Raw genomic sequence first — 15986 nt, 5'->3', positions numbered from 1 at the left:
CTCCTAGTAAGACAATAGATTCCGGCTAGCCGTACCCTAACCCAACCACCCCCATGACGAGAAACTTTCAGGCCGCGCCGAATTCGTAAAAAGGGTGAATTCGTGAGTTGCCTACCCAACGACGGATAAAACGTACGTTTACATAAATTAGCTAGTTTCCCTATTCTAAAAAAGACCGTTCATGAACCGTTTGTTGATTCCGATCAGAAATATAGACGGCCGCCTGGTCACACTTTCGTATTTTGTCAGCCACGTGGCTACTTGGGTACAAAACAGCTTTCGATTTATGAAGTAAGTACCAGCCTACATAAACCTAGTCATAATCAACTGTGGCAGTCCAGCGCAGAAGCTTCTGGGGCTAAGGTAGTCGCACCAGACGCCAAGCTCATTCCGCTCAAAACTTCATGCATAGATAAGTTTCGCGAAAACGCTTGCTCCCGTTTCAAGAACTCATCAGAATTCTAACCTCATCATCAAAGACCACTCAAAGTTGATTAGGTCATCTGATAAGTCCTGCAAGCATCTAAGCGTTCTCGTCGCGCTGGTGCTGAGTCCTGATTTGGCAATCGGATGACCTCATACGGTTCCACTTTGGCTTTACTTTACCCCTGGCGTCAGCTGTAGCAGACGAATTATTTGGATTAGAATTTCGATGAACTGCCGTCTAACTTTTAGATTTGCCGCGCACTCCCGGCTGAAAGCACACTACGACAGGGTTAACCAAATATCAGTCGGTATGCGTATTGTATTATGATTATTACTAGTATTATGCAATGCGAAATTAACGTTTCCAAATCGTCTGTGCACTTCCGCTTCGGGCTGGAACGTTCGCCCACCAACGACTGGCAAGGCAAAATTGTTCCGCGCTGAGAAGGATCTGCACGTACGGTTTAATGCCAATTTGGAACAAGTCCAATTTCTGTTGTAAACGTTCGCTTTGCCCTTAAAAATAACAAGACGAGCTGCATGGCCGAGCTGCATTGAAGAGGGATATAAATACCCACTTCAGATCACAGACGGCTACACGAGAAAAGAAGGTGATCAGATGCAGAGATAATAATCAAATTCGATGAAATGTTACCTATTTTGGCTGGCAACGAGATATCTCTGTCGTAAGCCAAAACATAACCACTGACAATAGCATTATTAGTTTAGGATTAGTGTTTGCTAAATCGATGCTATATTGACGGTGATGATTATCGACAGAAGAACCGTCAAAGGATAATATATAATGAACAGGCCTTCGGAGATGGCGCAGCGATAATGCGGCCGTATCTCTGCCGGACATATATATAATCTTCCGACAAAATGTGTCGTTCAACACCGATAAATAATTTCTTAAAGCTAGCTTGGCCAATACTAAAGGGGCAAGTTCGAATCGTGACAAAGAGTTTAGTCTCAATCGAAAACCATTTTTTTGGACAAATGAAATGTTATCGTCGTCACGTTTGTACAGTTATTACATAAGATTCATTACGTACATGTATCTACTTTTGTACGTGACGTGTCGATCTGTTGTCCACGAATCCGCAGGACCGGGACTACAATGACGCGATCCTTTCATATGGAACATACTACAGTGTAGAGTCGCTCGGTCGGATCTTTCTATCAAGCGAACATGCTATGAACCTATGCCAAATGTCTCTGTTTACGGTGCTTTGGGCAGTCAGCAATTTTCAAGGACAATGTTTTGCTATCCTGTCCGTTTGCATTCCTATTCGCTGTTTATCCTCCTCACGGTCTTCCCCTGTTTTCAGGAGATTCGAAAGTGATTACGTTCAGTAAACCTCTGGTAGATAACGTTAATTTCGTATCTCGTCGGTAAGAGACGGAATGTTTACATCTATTGTTTTCACTTAAATAATTCTCAGCTAGTTGCCACGTAACCCGTCTGCGATCTCTGTTCTTGCACCATATGCTTATACCATTTCGCTCGTCTCGCTTTAGTCGGTCTCCCTACCCGGCACCCCGTTTGCTTCGTCGTGAAAAAATGGCGTTTTAAATACCTGCTAGCGTACCAAACCCACGTCCATTCTGGGTCGTTGCCGTTGATTGCCGTTTCGAAAACTATGTGATGTTTTTACGGTTTGGAGTTCAGTAGCGATCGACTTGAGTAACTCCTTCGTCACGAGTGGAGACATTACACGTCCAACAGATGATCTCGATCTAGCGACAAAGCGATCTGATATACTGAACGCCGCGTGGGAATAGTTGTGATAGCTATTTGCAGTGCGTTGCCGTTTTTAAATTCAGGTCCAATAATATCCACAAGGTCGAATTAGCCAACAAGAATTGTAATAGCTAGCGATAGGTCGAGGGCCACTCGCCGCAACTATTCGAACTACCTCAATATACAATACACAAAGTACAAATATAATGCATTAGATCGATAGCACACGCGCACACATATAGTAACCTGCACAAAATCCATCGAGTGATTGAGCTTGCGATTGAGTCAGCGTATCGTTGTTGCGGAATCCTGCACGCGTTCAATGAAACGAGCCTTAATATCCGGAAAAAGGGTATCTCGAAGTTGGTATGTTGAGCAGCGAACCCAGCAGCTATGAAGAACGTGCGTCGCTTGTTTCCACTTGATTATTATCACTAATATAATTAGTATAATAATAATAATAGTAATTATTATCATGTAGCATGGATCTTAGGAGCATAAAAATTTTCTTCTGTTTGTTACTGTTACTTTTCCTCAAGTGGGTCGCCGTCTACTGAGCCAGCACTCGACGTCGCGCACTTCAGCACAGGACCTGTTAAGCGAATTGGAGTTCGCATCCGCAGGAATCGGCCCGTGGCAACAGCCGCCGGGCCGCGCCTGTTTCGACACATAGAAGGGCAAAGCAATGTTCCAAGGTCGACTTGGGTGTCCCTCAAGGCTGCCACTCACTAGAAGATGTTTGCTACCAACATCGCCTATGCGGTATACCAGTACGTTAGCCAATGTAGGTACGAAAATAACTGTTTGCACATGTCTTTTCACCTTTAGCACTGCTCGAAATCATGCTCCAGGTACTCCAATAGCTCTCAAGGCGTCGATTTGGAATCCGGTCGACTTCCGCAAGCCGCTAGCCACTGTGTTCCTGTCATTGTCATCGGGGTTAGATCAGACCAACAGAATGACTTTTAATCAAACCTCTACCGAACTGATAAACCGACCCAAAACAACGCTCCGCGCACACGATCCGCTATCCACCGTTTAGCAGTGCCGTCCTATTCTGATGCTAATACCGCTGCTGCTGCTGCTGCTGCTGCTGCTGCTGCTGCTGCAGCCGCCGTTAGCGGCGCCGGCACAGAAATCGCAACGCCACTCGTCCACCACTGGCGCCTCTTCGTCGCCGCCGATTTTTCGTCCACTGACTCAGTCGGTGACTGACTGACTAACCGACCAACCGACTGACTGATAGACTGAACGCCAAAAGCGAATACCGTCAGCGAATGGCGTCGGGCAACGCCAGCAAAAGCCAGCGCCATCGCCGTCACCGGCCTCTTCAATCCCCAGCCTCCTCCAGCGGTCGCCAGTCGCTGCTTCGCCCTGCGTTGCGTTGCTCTCCGCCGCCGCCGCCGCCGCCGCCGTCGCCATCGCTAATGTCTCTGCTACGGCGCACTGTTGACGCCGTGTTAGCGGCGGCTGTAGTACTGCTGCTCGCTATGCGGCTGTTCATTGTCAATAGCTGGCGCGGCAGCAAACGTCGCAGCCGCCGCAACAGGCGTCTCTCTCGCTCGCTCTCTTTCTCTCTCTGTTTCATCGTCATACTCGACCCTACCCTGCTGAAGTGCTGCAGCGAATCGGCTATTTCAGCGCGGCCAACGCTGCTGCGGCCGTCTGGCCTTGTCGGTACTGTCTCTCCGTTGTCTGTTTCGATCGCCCCATGACGGCAACGGCGACGGCGCCGGTCGCGCTTAGCCGTCGCACTGGAACAACTCACTTTTCCTCCGCGTGCCGTAGCAGCACTGGGGCCAAAGAGACAGAGACAGCGTCGTCAACAACTGCAACAGCGGCCGCTATCGCGGGCCGCAGCAGTCCACTCTAATCAGTTCAGTCTGATCCATTGCCGCTGTTGACGGCGCAGTCGCGTATTCATCAAAGTGACAACGCTGGTGGCAGCAGTAATATGGCGCGCTCGTCGCGCACTGCTCACTCGCTCACTTGCCCACTCGTTCAATGCTGTACTACGCTAGGCTTGCAGCGGCTGCAATTGGCTGAAGTCGCCCGCGTCACCGTAGCAGCGGCAGCGGCAGCGGCAGTGTGTCAGTGGAGTGTGTGTGTGTGTGTCTGCGCGCATCTACGCGTTCTCACTCTGCCCCTATTTTTCTCCGTCTCCTTCTCGGTCCTGGTGTCGCTTTTTACAAAGCATCTGTTAGTCGTTGGCAGCGATCGTCATCGTTGCGCGCTTGCTTTACTTCACCGACTGCTGTGGCTGACAGTGGCGCTGCGTCTGATCTCGTCCACCTGCGTCAGCCTCCTCGTCAGCTATCGTAACACAACAACTTCAATTGCGCCCGATCATTGGCCTATGCTAAACGACCGCTGTGAGTACATAACATGTCATCGCCATTGGCATTGACAACACCGCCAACAGCGGGAGCAGGAAAAGTTACTGCATCAATTTTGTTCAAGCAGGCAACACCGATTAATTCATTCACTGCACAGACAGCAACGCCGAGTCAGTCTCTGTTTCTGTGTCGATTCAGGGGCAACAACAATGGACTCCGTTGTCATACAGGTACCTCTCCAGCAGCAGCACCACCAATCACTGCACCATCAATTGAAAGTGCACCAGCAGCAGCGTCCGTGGTAACGCCACCAAGTGCCGGCAGCTGCGTTGCCCTCATCGTCCCCTCCTCTTGTTTTGCGTTCATGTTCGCGCGGTTCTGCGTTTCACCTAGGGCGCTCAGCAACGGCAGCAAGGCCAGCAGCAGTAGAAAAGCGGCAAAAGCCATCCGCCGACGGCGAACAGCAGCCTCCGTAGTGGAAGTGGCGCGCGACTGACGACACTTGCAGCGTCGACGTCGGCATCGGCAATTAACACCGTTGCCTACGACGTTTTTGCCGCCATCGAGATGTCGCTTGCCCCCTGCGTGCACCCTGTTTCATCGGGCTGTTCGACACTGGCAATGTTGTCCCTTCTCCAGAAAAGCGAAAGACAGCAAGGGTGATAGAAGAAAAGTCGACTCCTTACCGCTAATAATAAATAGAGAGAACGCGTAAATGCTATTCACTTATTATAGGACTGCATAATATGACGAGATGGAAAATACACAATTGACTTTATTGCCCTTGTCGACACTATCGGCTTGTGTGGTCAGTATTGCCTTTTGTAATTGGACGATGCGTGCGTGTCAAAGTCATGTTTACGGCTACGATCATCCGATCTTCTATCGATCGCAGTACCTTTCTTCCGTCGTCCGTCCACCGAGAAACTATCCGGCCTGGTCCTGTCATGGTGGAACGCCACCTTTCGATCCGTTGCAGTTGCGAATTCGCTTGTGGCACTTGCCTCTGTTTCTGGCTGTTTTTTTATGTTGCACTATCGCTGTCAACTGCTACCTGCTGCTATACTCGACGCGTTGATCTCCTGCCCTCCTGAATCTCTATCGCGTCAGGGCACTATTCGACCAGGAAGAACAGACCGTCTTGGAGCAAAGGAGCGTCCGTCTGCATGTGAACGATCCAAGTGGACCCGATAGAGACTACGGGCTATGCAAGGCGGCTGCCGCCAAAGGAGCTCACAGAGCTGTCGGGACTGCGGCCCAAAGCGAAACAGATATCGGATAGAGTGCATACGGCAGATATGTATTGGGTATGCCACGGAATAGGACATCACAACCTACAGGTTATAAACAAAATAACGGCGATCATAGCCTCAACTCCTGCTACTGCCCTGGCTTAACGGAGGCTCGACGCAGTATTGGTCGCGTCCCTTTGTCGTGGCGTCGAGCAAAAACGCGATTATCTCGAACGTTCACCACTGTTTAATTTTTAAATGGGTCCACTGGGCGATGAACTAACGTAAAATTCAAACTACACTCATTTGAAAGTTACCATACTATCAAAAGTTGCTACAATTAACAGTAAATAGCCTATCTACTATATGTACTATTCTACATCTACTTGCACTCGTAACGTAATAATACTACCAGATAGCCGATAATTTGCGCATGCCAGACGAAAATTGTTATCCGCCATTACGCAGGCAGCCGTTCAGGTATCCGATAACGTTGTCCTCGCTGATGACGCAGCTGCATTCTCTAACGCGCAAAATCAAGAATCAATCAATGATGACGTCGCCTTCCGGCCAACGCTGTTGTTTCCGGTCGCTCAGGCTTTGCTGGATCACTGTAATTGGCGTCGATCGCGGCAAACATTGTTCCTGTTGCTATGGCGACGTTTGCGATAATTTTATTTTTCTATTTCATTTGGCTGTTGCTATTATTGATTAGCACCAACCGATATTTGCAAATAAACTCTGTACAATATATTGCGCGCTAAAGGCGGCATGTCTCTCTGACGTGTATCGTTTTAAATGCATTACCATGGTAACCACGAGCATGCGGCCATCATGTTTTCAGCGTTAACAAACTCTTACGCAGGCATATTGTTATCATGTAATTTTACAGGCCTGTTAAAAACAACCCAGATAAGTTGAGCAAAATCCATAGACTGAATAGGCAGCCACCGATGGCACGACGTTCGCGGCGGGGCTCTTCGTGTGCTTCGCCAGGTACTGAGTCGGCCCAGGTAGGCCGCCGGTTCCGGGCAGTTACCTTGAAGTTCAAATCCGGGGTGATTCAGTATAAACAAAAGATAAACACTGAAGGTCAGCCCTTAATTAAGAACAAGGCGTCGACGCATAGTTTCTTCGCGTGTTGGAAAGAGTCATCGTCCGTGTTAGCAATGTCGCTTAACGGCGGTTGCGCCAGATGTTGACTCGAAGCGTTGATTTAGTAATGGGTTGGCATTATGACCCATTTGGGCTTTGTGCATGTGCATCGGAGAAAACCTAAGACTAAATCATACGTTTTTGATTATTTGATATCTGTGGAGGATTAGTCGGTGATGAATTTTCAACATCCTTAGTTTCGACGTTAACCGAGTGGCAATAGTTAGCAACTAACTTATAAACACATAATGTATTACAAAATCCTGTGTTTACGATCACATGTGTATGTCAGAGCGCTATGTGGTAAATAGAATATGTAAGATACAACCATTGATTTCTTCTGTAAGTGGTTATTGTAGTTTTGCGAACTTGCGCTGGGTAAAAGTAACCTCTAAAAGAATTCGTATGCTCTTAAGGAAGTATTTCAATGGTTATTTCGTTTATTATTTTATGGCAGCTTATACGGAAGTAGGGCAAGAACATTCTATTCGTTTAAGCGGTTTTATATGAAAAGCAAGGTAAAGCGGCCTTAGCTTTTTCCAGTTACTAATTGTTGGTAACTTCCACTGTGCATAACACTGTGATACAGTTCTTTCCTTCATTAGATCGCTAATTCTCTCCTAGTCACTGTTTTAACTTATACATCCGTGCCGATCTATGCGCAGGAGAGCTACCCCTTTTCGAATGATACCCTCAGCTTAGGCATTATAGCCATTCCATCCAAACTGATCGATCAGCTTTGACTGCCACAGGTTGTTCCACTCGCTTTCAATTTTGCTGCGCCTATTGCTTTATCCTTCTATATCTAAGTTGACATCAGTGTCAACCTAGAATCGATTGCGTGATCAGTTCATCATTCTGGTCACCCACTTCCTTCAATGATTTCCGTCGGCGGCGCAATACAAGTTACCAAGTAACTGTTTTAACTTGAATCCCAAAAATATGACATGTTTGTACGAGGAAGTTCGGAGGACGTCAAGGTTGCTAGCAACGGGCACGGTACAGGGGATGGTATAGGGGGTGGCTAATAAAAAGGTCATGGGAAAAATTGAATGAAGAAGGTACTGATAAGAAAGGGCACAGCTAATATCAGGTTGTCGAGAAAATACTGACCGTACTGTCACCTAGTGAACTTGAAAAGTCATATCGGTCATACGAATCGGGTTGGCGTAGGCCTCATTGAAAGCTAAGATTTAGCACTAGTGGATGGGCTGAAATTCTTGCAAAGTTTTCATTCAGCGCCTTGAAAAGGAGTGAAGTTTCTGTAAACAAATTGCTACATATTACAATGTTGTCTATGCCAATAGAAGCACTGTATTACTTATGATCAGGGCGTGTTATCGGCAAAACGGTCCAAAATGATTGTCGCTTCCGTTTTAAAAATTTCCATGCAAGATGCTCCTCACAATGATAGAACGATTTCGATAAAAGTTAAAATAAAGTTTTTGCGCAAATGAAACAAAAACCGATGCGTAAGTAGCTATGATATACCCAAGGAGCTAAATATATACAACCAAAAATTAGAAGAAAGCTAGCTACAGAAAATAGTTCAATGTTTGGGTGATATACATACTTTACTCCATCCTATTTCTATCTGCAGAATTCTGTAGAAATGCGACGAAATCGGACCGTTTTTAAAGCATTTGATCACCGGCAATGAAAAACAAATCAAATACAACAAGAATATGCAAATAAAAAAATGTTCTGGACAATCTGTGACAACGCCCAGATTAACGTCAGAGAAGGCGATGCTACGAGTTTTTTTTTTTGGGGGGTTGGAAAGGAATCGTGTATTATGGGTTAATGCATAGGACGATTCATTTGCAACTCCACCGTCCACAACTAATCAACTTATACTAAGTTGGTGAAAAGAATCGACCGAAACTAGTGAAAGAAAAAACGTTGTCTCCTGCTATGACAGTGCCAGGCAACATATTTTTTAAGTATCTGGCAAACTTGAATGGGAAGTTTTCATACACCTGTCGTATAGCCCAAGCCTTACACCATCATATTGTTATATGCCCCGGTCTCTGCATAACTCTTTTAGTAAGCGATAATTTAACTCCAGTGGAGAGATGAAAGGATCACTTGTCACCATTTTTCCCTAAAAATCATAAAGGTCCTACAGGTGTTCGAACTATGGTTTTGCCAAAAATATATTAGTAGTTTGTCGATGAAAAGGGCATATGTTTAGTTACATGAGAACCTGTTTCTCTTGATTAATTGTTGATCGTCCTGGCGTTGTTGTGAGTCCTTGCGTCGGAAACGGCAATAAAAGAACCACCGTTTTGCCTTCTACTGAGTGCCAGCTGTTCGAAGCAGTGCCTAACGGTGATGCCGAGTCTGGTAGATGTAGACCGCGATGGTCTGTACAGACGAAGTCGGAGACAGTATAGTATGAATGGCTCTTTGAACGCGGTACCATATATAGCTATGGACGTAGTTCGAATTTTAAAGTTGGCAAATGATTAACTATGCAATTTTGCGGGTCTGTTGGAAAAACCCAGATAAATTCAGCAAGACCCATCCCGGCTAGACTTTCTAGTGAGGGCAAAATCTTCACGCTATACAGAAGAGGTGATTTCGTAAACTCGTTTACACACTAATAATAACAACTGAGAGCGATCAATCGAGAGCTGACGCCCTATTCACAAGATCGAATAACACTGCTGCCGCTGTTTTTGTCGTTGTAATCCTTTCTGTCTGTGTATTCTATCGCCAAACGCGGTTCGAAAATGTCAGTACTACCAAGGCGTTTCGGAGGAAGAGGAAAACCTCGTCGAGGACAGTAAAAAGGAGTGAGTGCATTGAGAAGTGTTGATTGCCGTCCCGGGTGTGATCCTTGCTGCGGACTGATCGATACTGAAGGTGCTATTGTTTCTGCCAGTTAATACGTGTCCACCAAGAGAAAACGCTTTGTCGCGGATCCCCTCGTAGGCCTTACATTTGTGTCCTGAATTAATTGCGAACAGTTGTGAGAGAACAGAGACTAGAATCGAGAGTGATCGTCGGAAATTCTTATCCTCATCAAATCATCTGTGTTTCATGGTGGTTCACGAATACCATTTCACACATATGTAAATACGTTCGCACATAAAGACGAAGAAAGCTATGGAGTGCACGGGAAGGTATAGGAAAGAAATGCGTGTGTAGCCCAGTGGGCTACCGGGGGAAAGCCATTAATTATTGGCTATAGCATAACTCAGATATTAGAGCGGGGATTACTCAGCGTCTGATACATGGATCAAACAAAAAAATTCGCGCTCATGCCTGTATTGCCGATGGATTTTTGTATTATATTGAATTGAAGTTTTGATAATTCAGTTTAGTAGTGTTTTTCTACAGTTGGTTGAGGAAATGCTGCAAAGCGATTGATGACAAAATATTTCAGAAATTGGCTTATTAAAAGAGACTTACCAAAGTGCCATTAACAGCCGAAATGCTATGCAAGTATGACATATAGGCGGTAATGATACACGGTTGCGTTGCTGTCGATTGTACCTGGTTGTCCTATATTGTTGCCTGAATTTGATGTACGACCGTGCGACTGATGGAGCAATAGAGAAGTTTCATCGAGGTTTTTGAGGAACGCAGACGATATTATTAGATTTTTCAGTTGTTACGTACGACAGATTAGTGTAAACCTAATAGAAGGGATAAGCAAAATTGAAGCTCGGTGATAGTTTCACTACTGGACGGGAAACGGGAAAAATCATGCTTCACCATGCCGCCAAATTTCTCTCAGACATATCGCAGACGTCTCAACGTTAAACACTGGGACCCTGACGTAACACATGTACGTCCAGGCCGGACTATCGTGAACTCCCAACATTCATCTGTCTATAATGGAAATGTTTTCTACGCTCTTGAACCGAGCCCATTTATCATCTACTCTCAACCTTCCACCCGTTCATACATTTAACCGATCGCACAGAAGCTCCGTCTCATTATACGATTTAGACCTACTTAGCCCTACTAACGCCACTGTGCATCAACACAATAAGCATGTTGCACGCGAGCATTCTGGCAGACCAGCAGGCTTTTCGCCGGTAGCTGCAATGGCTGCGGATTTCGCACTAGGTCATCAATTCCAAGGGATCGTTCAGTCAGCCCGTGTGATTTTATTGTTTTCTATCAGTCTTTTCCTCTCAATTTTACTCCATTCGTCTTTTTCGTCCGCCCCAGGCAACCGGCTTTTAGCTCCTTCGGATCATTTCTTCCTCCGATCTGTAGGCACGAGAGCCAAGAAACACGAGCTTTGTTCTTCGGCTGTATTTAAAATTTTCGATCTTGTGCTATCCGCCATCGACAAGTCGCGAGTAGCCGTGATTTGTCCTTCTCATAGCTGTACGTCCGCTGTTTCAGTGTGGTGCATCAGATGTATTCGCAAGCGACCGCGCAGCGAGAAACAACGAAGCGGAGAGCAAGAAAGGAGAACTCAGAGACTTGGCGCTGGGCGTCTGTCACTTCTATGTAGACGCCCACTCCCCCTGGGTCGGGTCCTACTGGCTGGTCTAACCAAACCTACTGTTTCAACTCGTCTGTCGGGAGGATGGCAGATCCAAGAAATCGAACACAAGCATGATAAAGATCGGCAGGAGGATGCAAAAGATGAAATAGGACAACGAAAAGATCAAGCACGAAAGAAACTGTAAGCAGGTCCGCCACAGTTAAGTATACCGACAACAAGATAAATCAATTTGTGCGGCTGCGGAATTGACCAAAACCTTGCCAGGGACAGCGGTAGCACGTACATTGCTGTGCACGGCCCAGGGATACTTCATTGTTTTGGGTCGGTGAAATTAACTAATAAGCTTCTGCACGTTTTTGCAGTTCGACCCGAGGACAGAAGAACCCGTTGCTTTGATTGGAAAGGTTTCCAGCAAACGTCCATGATGGCCTGAATTAGCCCGAACCCCTTGCTTATTATTGTTATTTTGCCATTATTCGATCTTATCGTGTTGGTAAAAATAATTAAGGCAATGGGTTACTACAGAAAAGCGCTTATGTGGGTTACCTTGCCGTTTCATAGGTCTGTTGGGGAAACCTCAGATAAGTTTAGCAAGGCCCATGCTGATTAGACCCCTTGGTACGAAGCATGTCCTTGATGCACTACCAAACATGAAGTGATTCGGAAGGTTAGTTCACATAGTAAAAACAGCTAAGAGTGTTAGGATCAGCACCCAGTGCCATCGAGTTGAACAGAAGGGAATAACTGATCGTAGAGAACTTCCAGGGTTGACTATTAGACCTGGTGCCGATTCCTGATTGCGAATAGGGCGACGGTAGAGTGAAGCAAACAAACAACGACGACGCTGCTAGCCAAATTGTAAGAGAGTGAGACATCAAATGAACGAAACTAGAGAGAAATTTGTTAATGTTAATTTTAGCATTGTCATTGTCGGATGAAGCTGCCGGCACGAGACCGCGACGGCTGCTTGTACACTAAGTCCGAGGAATATGATTTGGGCGTTTAACTTACAGCTCCCAAAACAGTCCTTTCCGTCACAGCCGTCGGCGACAGCGTACCAATGGCCTATCGGACCAAAGTACATAATCTATCTAAGCAGGTCCCGGAACTTCGAACAGCCTAAGCGAGATTTAGGCCTTTACTCAAAACGAGCTTAACAGGTTAACTTGAATAGGCCTTTTACACATCGAGGTTAGTTTAGCAATACTGGTGATTTTGAATTGATGAGTGTAGCGGCAACTGCCGAGATGGTGGTAATGACCTACTACTTAGCGAAAACGATGTTAGCGATATCAGTACAAGCCGATGTCATACGACTCAGTCGAGCCTATCTGCAGCCCGTTGCAGCAGCTGTAGTTCACGTTGTTGACAATGGCGGTTGTGTTGTTGACGTGCGCAACGTTTCAAACGGATGACGTTCATCCCGAGAATCGCAATAGTCGAACTTTGTCTTTTGCTCGATGGCGAAGAAATAAACGCAGAGCGATTGGCTACGCCTGGATGGGTTGGAGTAGTAGCAACAACACCAGGATCAAGGCCAAGATGCTGCTGTTGCTGCATAGATTATAGGTAGTGGGTAGGTAGAAGGTTTAGGTTGAGTCGTCAGTGGCGGCAGATTGACCCAGGCACAAAGACAAGACAACCACGCGAATGATAACGACACTTAAAAGACAGAGCAAACTAGCTAGCGAATGAACGAAAAGACGAAAAAGAAAAGGTCGCAGAAGTAGCAACGCTTGTTTTGTCTCAGCAGGACCTCGCAACAGGCTACAGGCAGCAGGCTCTAGACTACAAGCCAACAGAGCAGCAACACCAGCACCAACAAGTCCAAATTCGAGTTTCACTGTCACAAGGTCTTGAACCGTGAGCCTGCCTCGCCGGTCTCTTTCTTTATCCCGAATTTTCTCTGTAGGACCCGTTGCAGCCAGTTTTTGACCGTTTCGACGGGTTCAGGCGTTTTGAGTTGGTTCCGTTCCTTTAAGCGGCTGCTGGTTCGTCCTGTCCTGAAGAGAAACGGACCTTGGCGTACTTTTGGATTTGCGGCGTTCCGCTAACGAAAACGAGCGCTGCTAGGTAGGCGCTATTAGAAGAGTAGATACTAAGCAACGCTGTCGCTTGCGTTTGCTCGGGCCGTCCGGGCAGTTCGGTTAGTCTCCGAATGTAGTCGAAAGGCAGCCGATCCGGCGCCGACAGATGACAGTGAAACGCTGGAGCGTTTTAGCCAAATCGTACGCCATCACCCCGGGGGTAGGGGGTGGGGGAGTAGATATCAGGCGTGCTTGTTGTGATGGGTTCTGCGTACGTTTCTTGCGGTGGAGCGGTCGACGGCGTGGGCCAGGCGCGTTTCGGTAATGCCGAATATTATATATATACACCCTGTCGTAAACTCGATCCAATGTATGCATAATGTGAGTTATCATCCGTTATGAATTTGTGGATTGTGTACTATACAGCCACGTGTTTTAATAGCCGTGTCCAGGGTATGTCTGATAAGGATCTACGATTCAAAACTTGTTTCAAGTATATACGGCATCATCTGGATGGAACAGATGCAAATAGGACAGAAAATGAAAAAGGTGATTTCGCGTCGCAGGCCAACATCTACATTAAGCTGTTATTGATTCGACTTAGACCTGCTTAGTAAATGTGTCGAGTTTCACGCCCGCAATTGCGTTACTATTGCGCCGTATGACGTCAAACAACAATGTACAAGATGAACGTGTTTCTACGATGAACGAAGTTTACAGCACACTGCATTTTGAAAACAGGCATATAGGGTACACAAATTCGTTTCTATCATAGCTCGTACGGGAACAATGTGTTTGCCTACTAAACTTGTGGAGACAGCTGATGAAGTGGGGTTCACGTCTGAAACTAGACGTTCGGTTCATTTGACCAGTCGTAAAATTCAAATTACTTATCGATTTTTTTATTATTATTATTATTTTTATTATTATATTTATTATCCTGTTCATAACGCTTACAGCGTGACGTTCGTTATTTTCTACCTTCATCCTTTAACGTCATAACGTGTGGTATACTGGGTGGGATCTGTGTTACCTCACGTTGCTGATTACATTAGCAATTATATTTTTATGTCATCATACAGAACACTAAAAGACTTAATTGTTAAACAAAGAGAAAAATCCTTCTTTTTATAGCTCCCAGTAGTGGCCTTTTCTTAACGTCGCTCACCGAATTAATTGTCTTAATAATAAGCCCTGTCCAGCCATTAAGATAACTATACGATGATCTATGAGCATTTGTGCTGTGTGGCTTCTGTCAGTATCGTCTTGTCCAGTAGAGCTGAACTTAGACACAGTTGAACTAGGCATGTCACTCCCAGAGCTTGCTTCTCAGCTGGCAGTACCTACTACCCCCCCCCCCCCCCCATTCCCTTAGCATTCAATTGCAGTATAGGATAGCACAAAGACGAGACCGCTGCTTGATAGTCTCAAGCAAGGTTTACTTAAGGCAGAATCGGACGTAAAGGTGAAGACGTTTCTTTTTTTTAATGCTTCTAGCAAATGAGAATGACCGTATCTTCGTGTCAACGCGCTATGCAAAGTACAACAGAATAACATTAGGTTCCGGCAGCGAAACTTTCGATTCTTCATAGACGCACTTATCTCTTGTACCGGTATCTTGTCCCTCCATGCTCGATTGGTCCTTCTACTGATTAAAAATGATCGCGAGCACTCGTCACAGGGGAGTGCCGAATAAAGCAGTACAATAGCACATGTTTGCAAAGGAGCGCGTTAAGGGGCATAGGTATCGATTTGCTCACAATCACAATCTATATGACACTGTATGTAAAGGTACAAACGATAGCAGATTTCCTAGCATGAATAAAGATAATTAAATTCAATGGTAGAACAAACGATGGTCTTGTATACCGAGAAACTCATCCGGGCATATAGTGGTATTTACACTGTTTAGGTATAGAGAAAGGCAAAAAAAGTGGTTAATTAGGTATGGATTCTATCGGTGTCGTCGAGGCCGGCTATCTTAAAACTGTGCTATTGCTCAGTCGTGTAACATTTACACGTTCAGTTGGAACGCTCCTTCAATGTATCGTGCCATAGTTCATGATGACGGCCAGTGTGATTTAATTGTACTTAGCTCAGGTGATTCTCGGTCTAAAGCTAACGTGACCAGAAGAAAAGTTCTCGTCGAACTAAGATAATGGTGGCTTCTGGCATGATATTACGATACTGTTTCGTGATGAGGTTGTTTGGACGCTGAAGTTTCTGCAGTAAATTTTTTTATCTGTCGTTTTTTTTTTTCATTCCTAAGCTGTTACCTAACTCCAGTTTACGGGTACGTATCAAGATATTATACATCGATATCTTGTACAAACTATAATAAAAAAGTTAACCTCATTGCTTTTTCTCCGTCTTCGGCAGAGTTGCATATATACGTCTAAAAGGCGCTTGACAATAACTTGAGAGCGTATTTCAAGCCTTTAGTCAACAAAACTTCAAGGCTGGATTACTCTGGTTGAACAGCCTAAATAACAGTGAAAATAGAAATCGTCGTGCGCATCAATCAATACGTTCTTGAACTGTGACAATTTAAGGGCAGGAAACATTTTTATTAGGAGTGTTCGGCGAACTGCAGCC

The 15986-nt window shown here is 45.6% G+C and overlaps 1 protein-coding gene and 1 long non-coding RNA gene across 5 annotated transcripts in view; both read right to left on the bottom strand.

The window, feature by feature from the left end:
- LOC111249724 (uncharacterized) overlaps nucleotides 1-15986 on the bottom strand; it is a 126215-nt gene that overhangs the window by 57993 nt on the left and 52236 nt on the right. The window contains exon 1 of one of the 4 annotated variants that reach the window (XM_086985878.1): nucleotides 2417-6486. The exons of 1 other annotated variant lie outside the window; for it this stretch is intronic. In XM_086985878.1, coding sequence (XP_086842004.1) covers nucleotides 2417-2431 — 15 coding nt within the window. In that variant the 5' untranslated portion in view covers nucleotides 2432-6486. Of the gene's footprint in view, nucleotides 1-2006; nucleotides 6487-15986 lie in introns of those variants that run through there. 2 more of the 4 variants (XM_022803976.2, XM_022803980.2) reach the window with 2 other exon arrangements.
- LOC147755889 (uncharacterized) lies at nucleotides 8029-14740 on the bottom strand. The gene is made up of 3 exons (XR_015325504.1): nucleotides 11911-14740; nucleotides 9100-9260; nucleotides 8029-8497 (listed from the first exon to the last, which is right to left on the bottom strand). It is a non-coding gene; the product is annotated as an uncharacterized LOC147755889 (long non-coding RNA).

The sequence above is a fragment of the Varroa destructor genome, unplaced genomic scaffold, assembly GCF_002443255.2.
Source record: "Varroa destructor unplaced genomic scaffold, Vdes_3.0 BEIS01000004.1, whole genome shotgun sequence".
NCBI classification, from domain to species: Eukaryota; Metazoa; Arthropoda; class Arachnida; order Mesostigmata; family Varroidae; genus Varroa; species Varroa destructor.
This window is presented reverse-complemented; position numbering and strand designations above follow the sequence as displayed.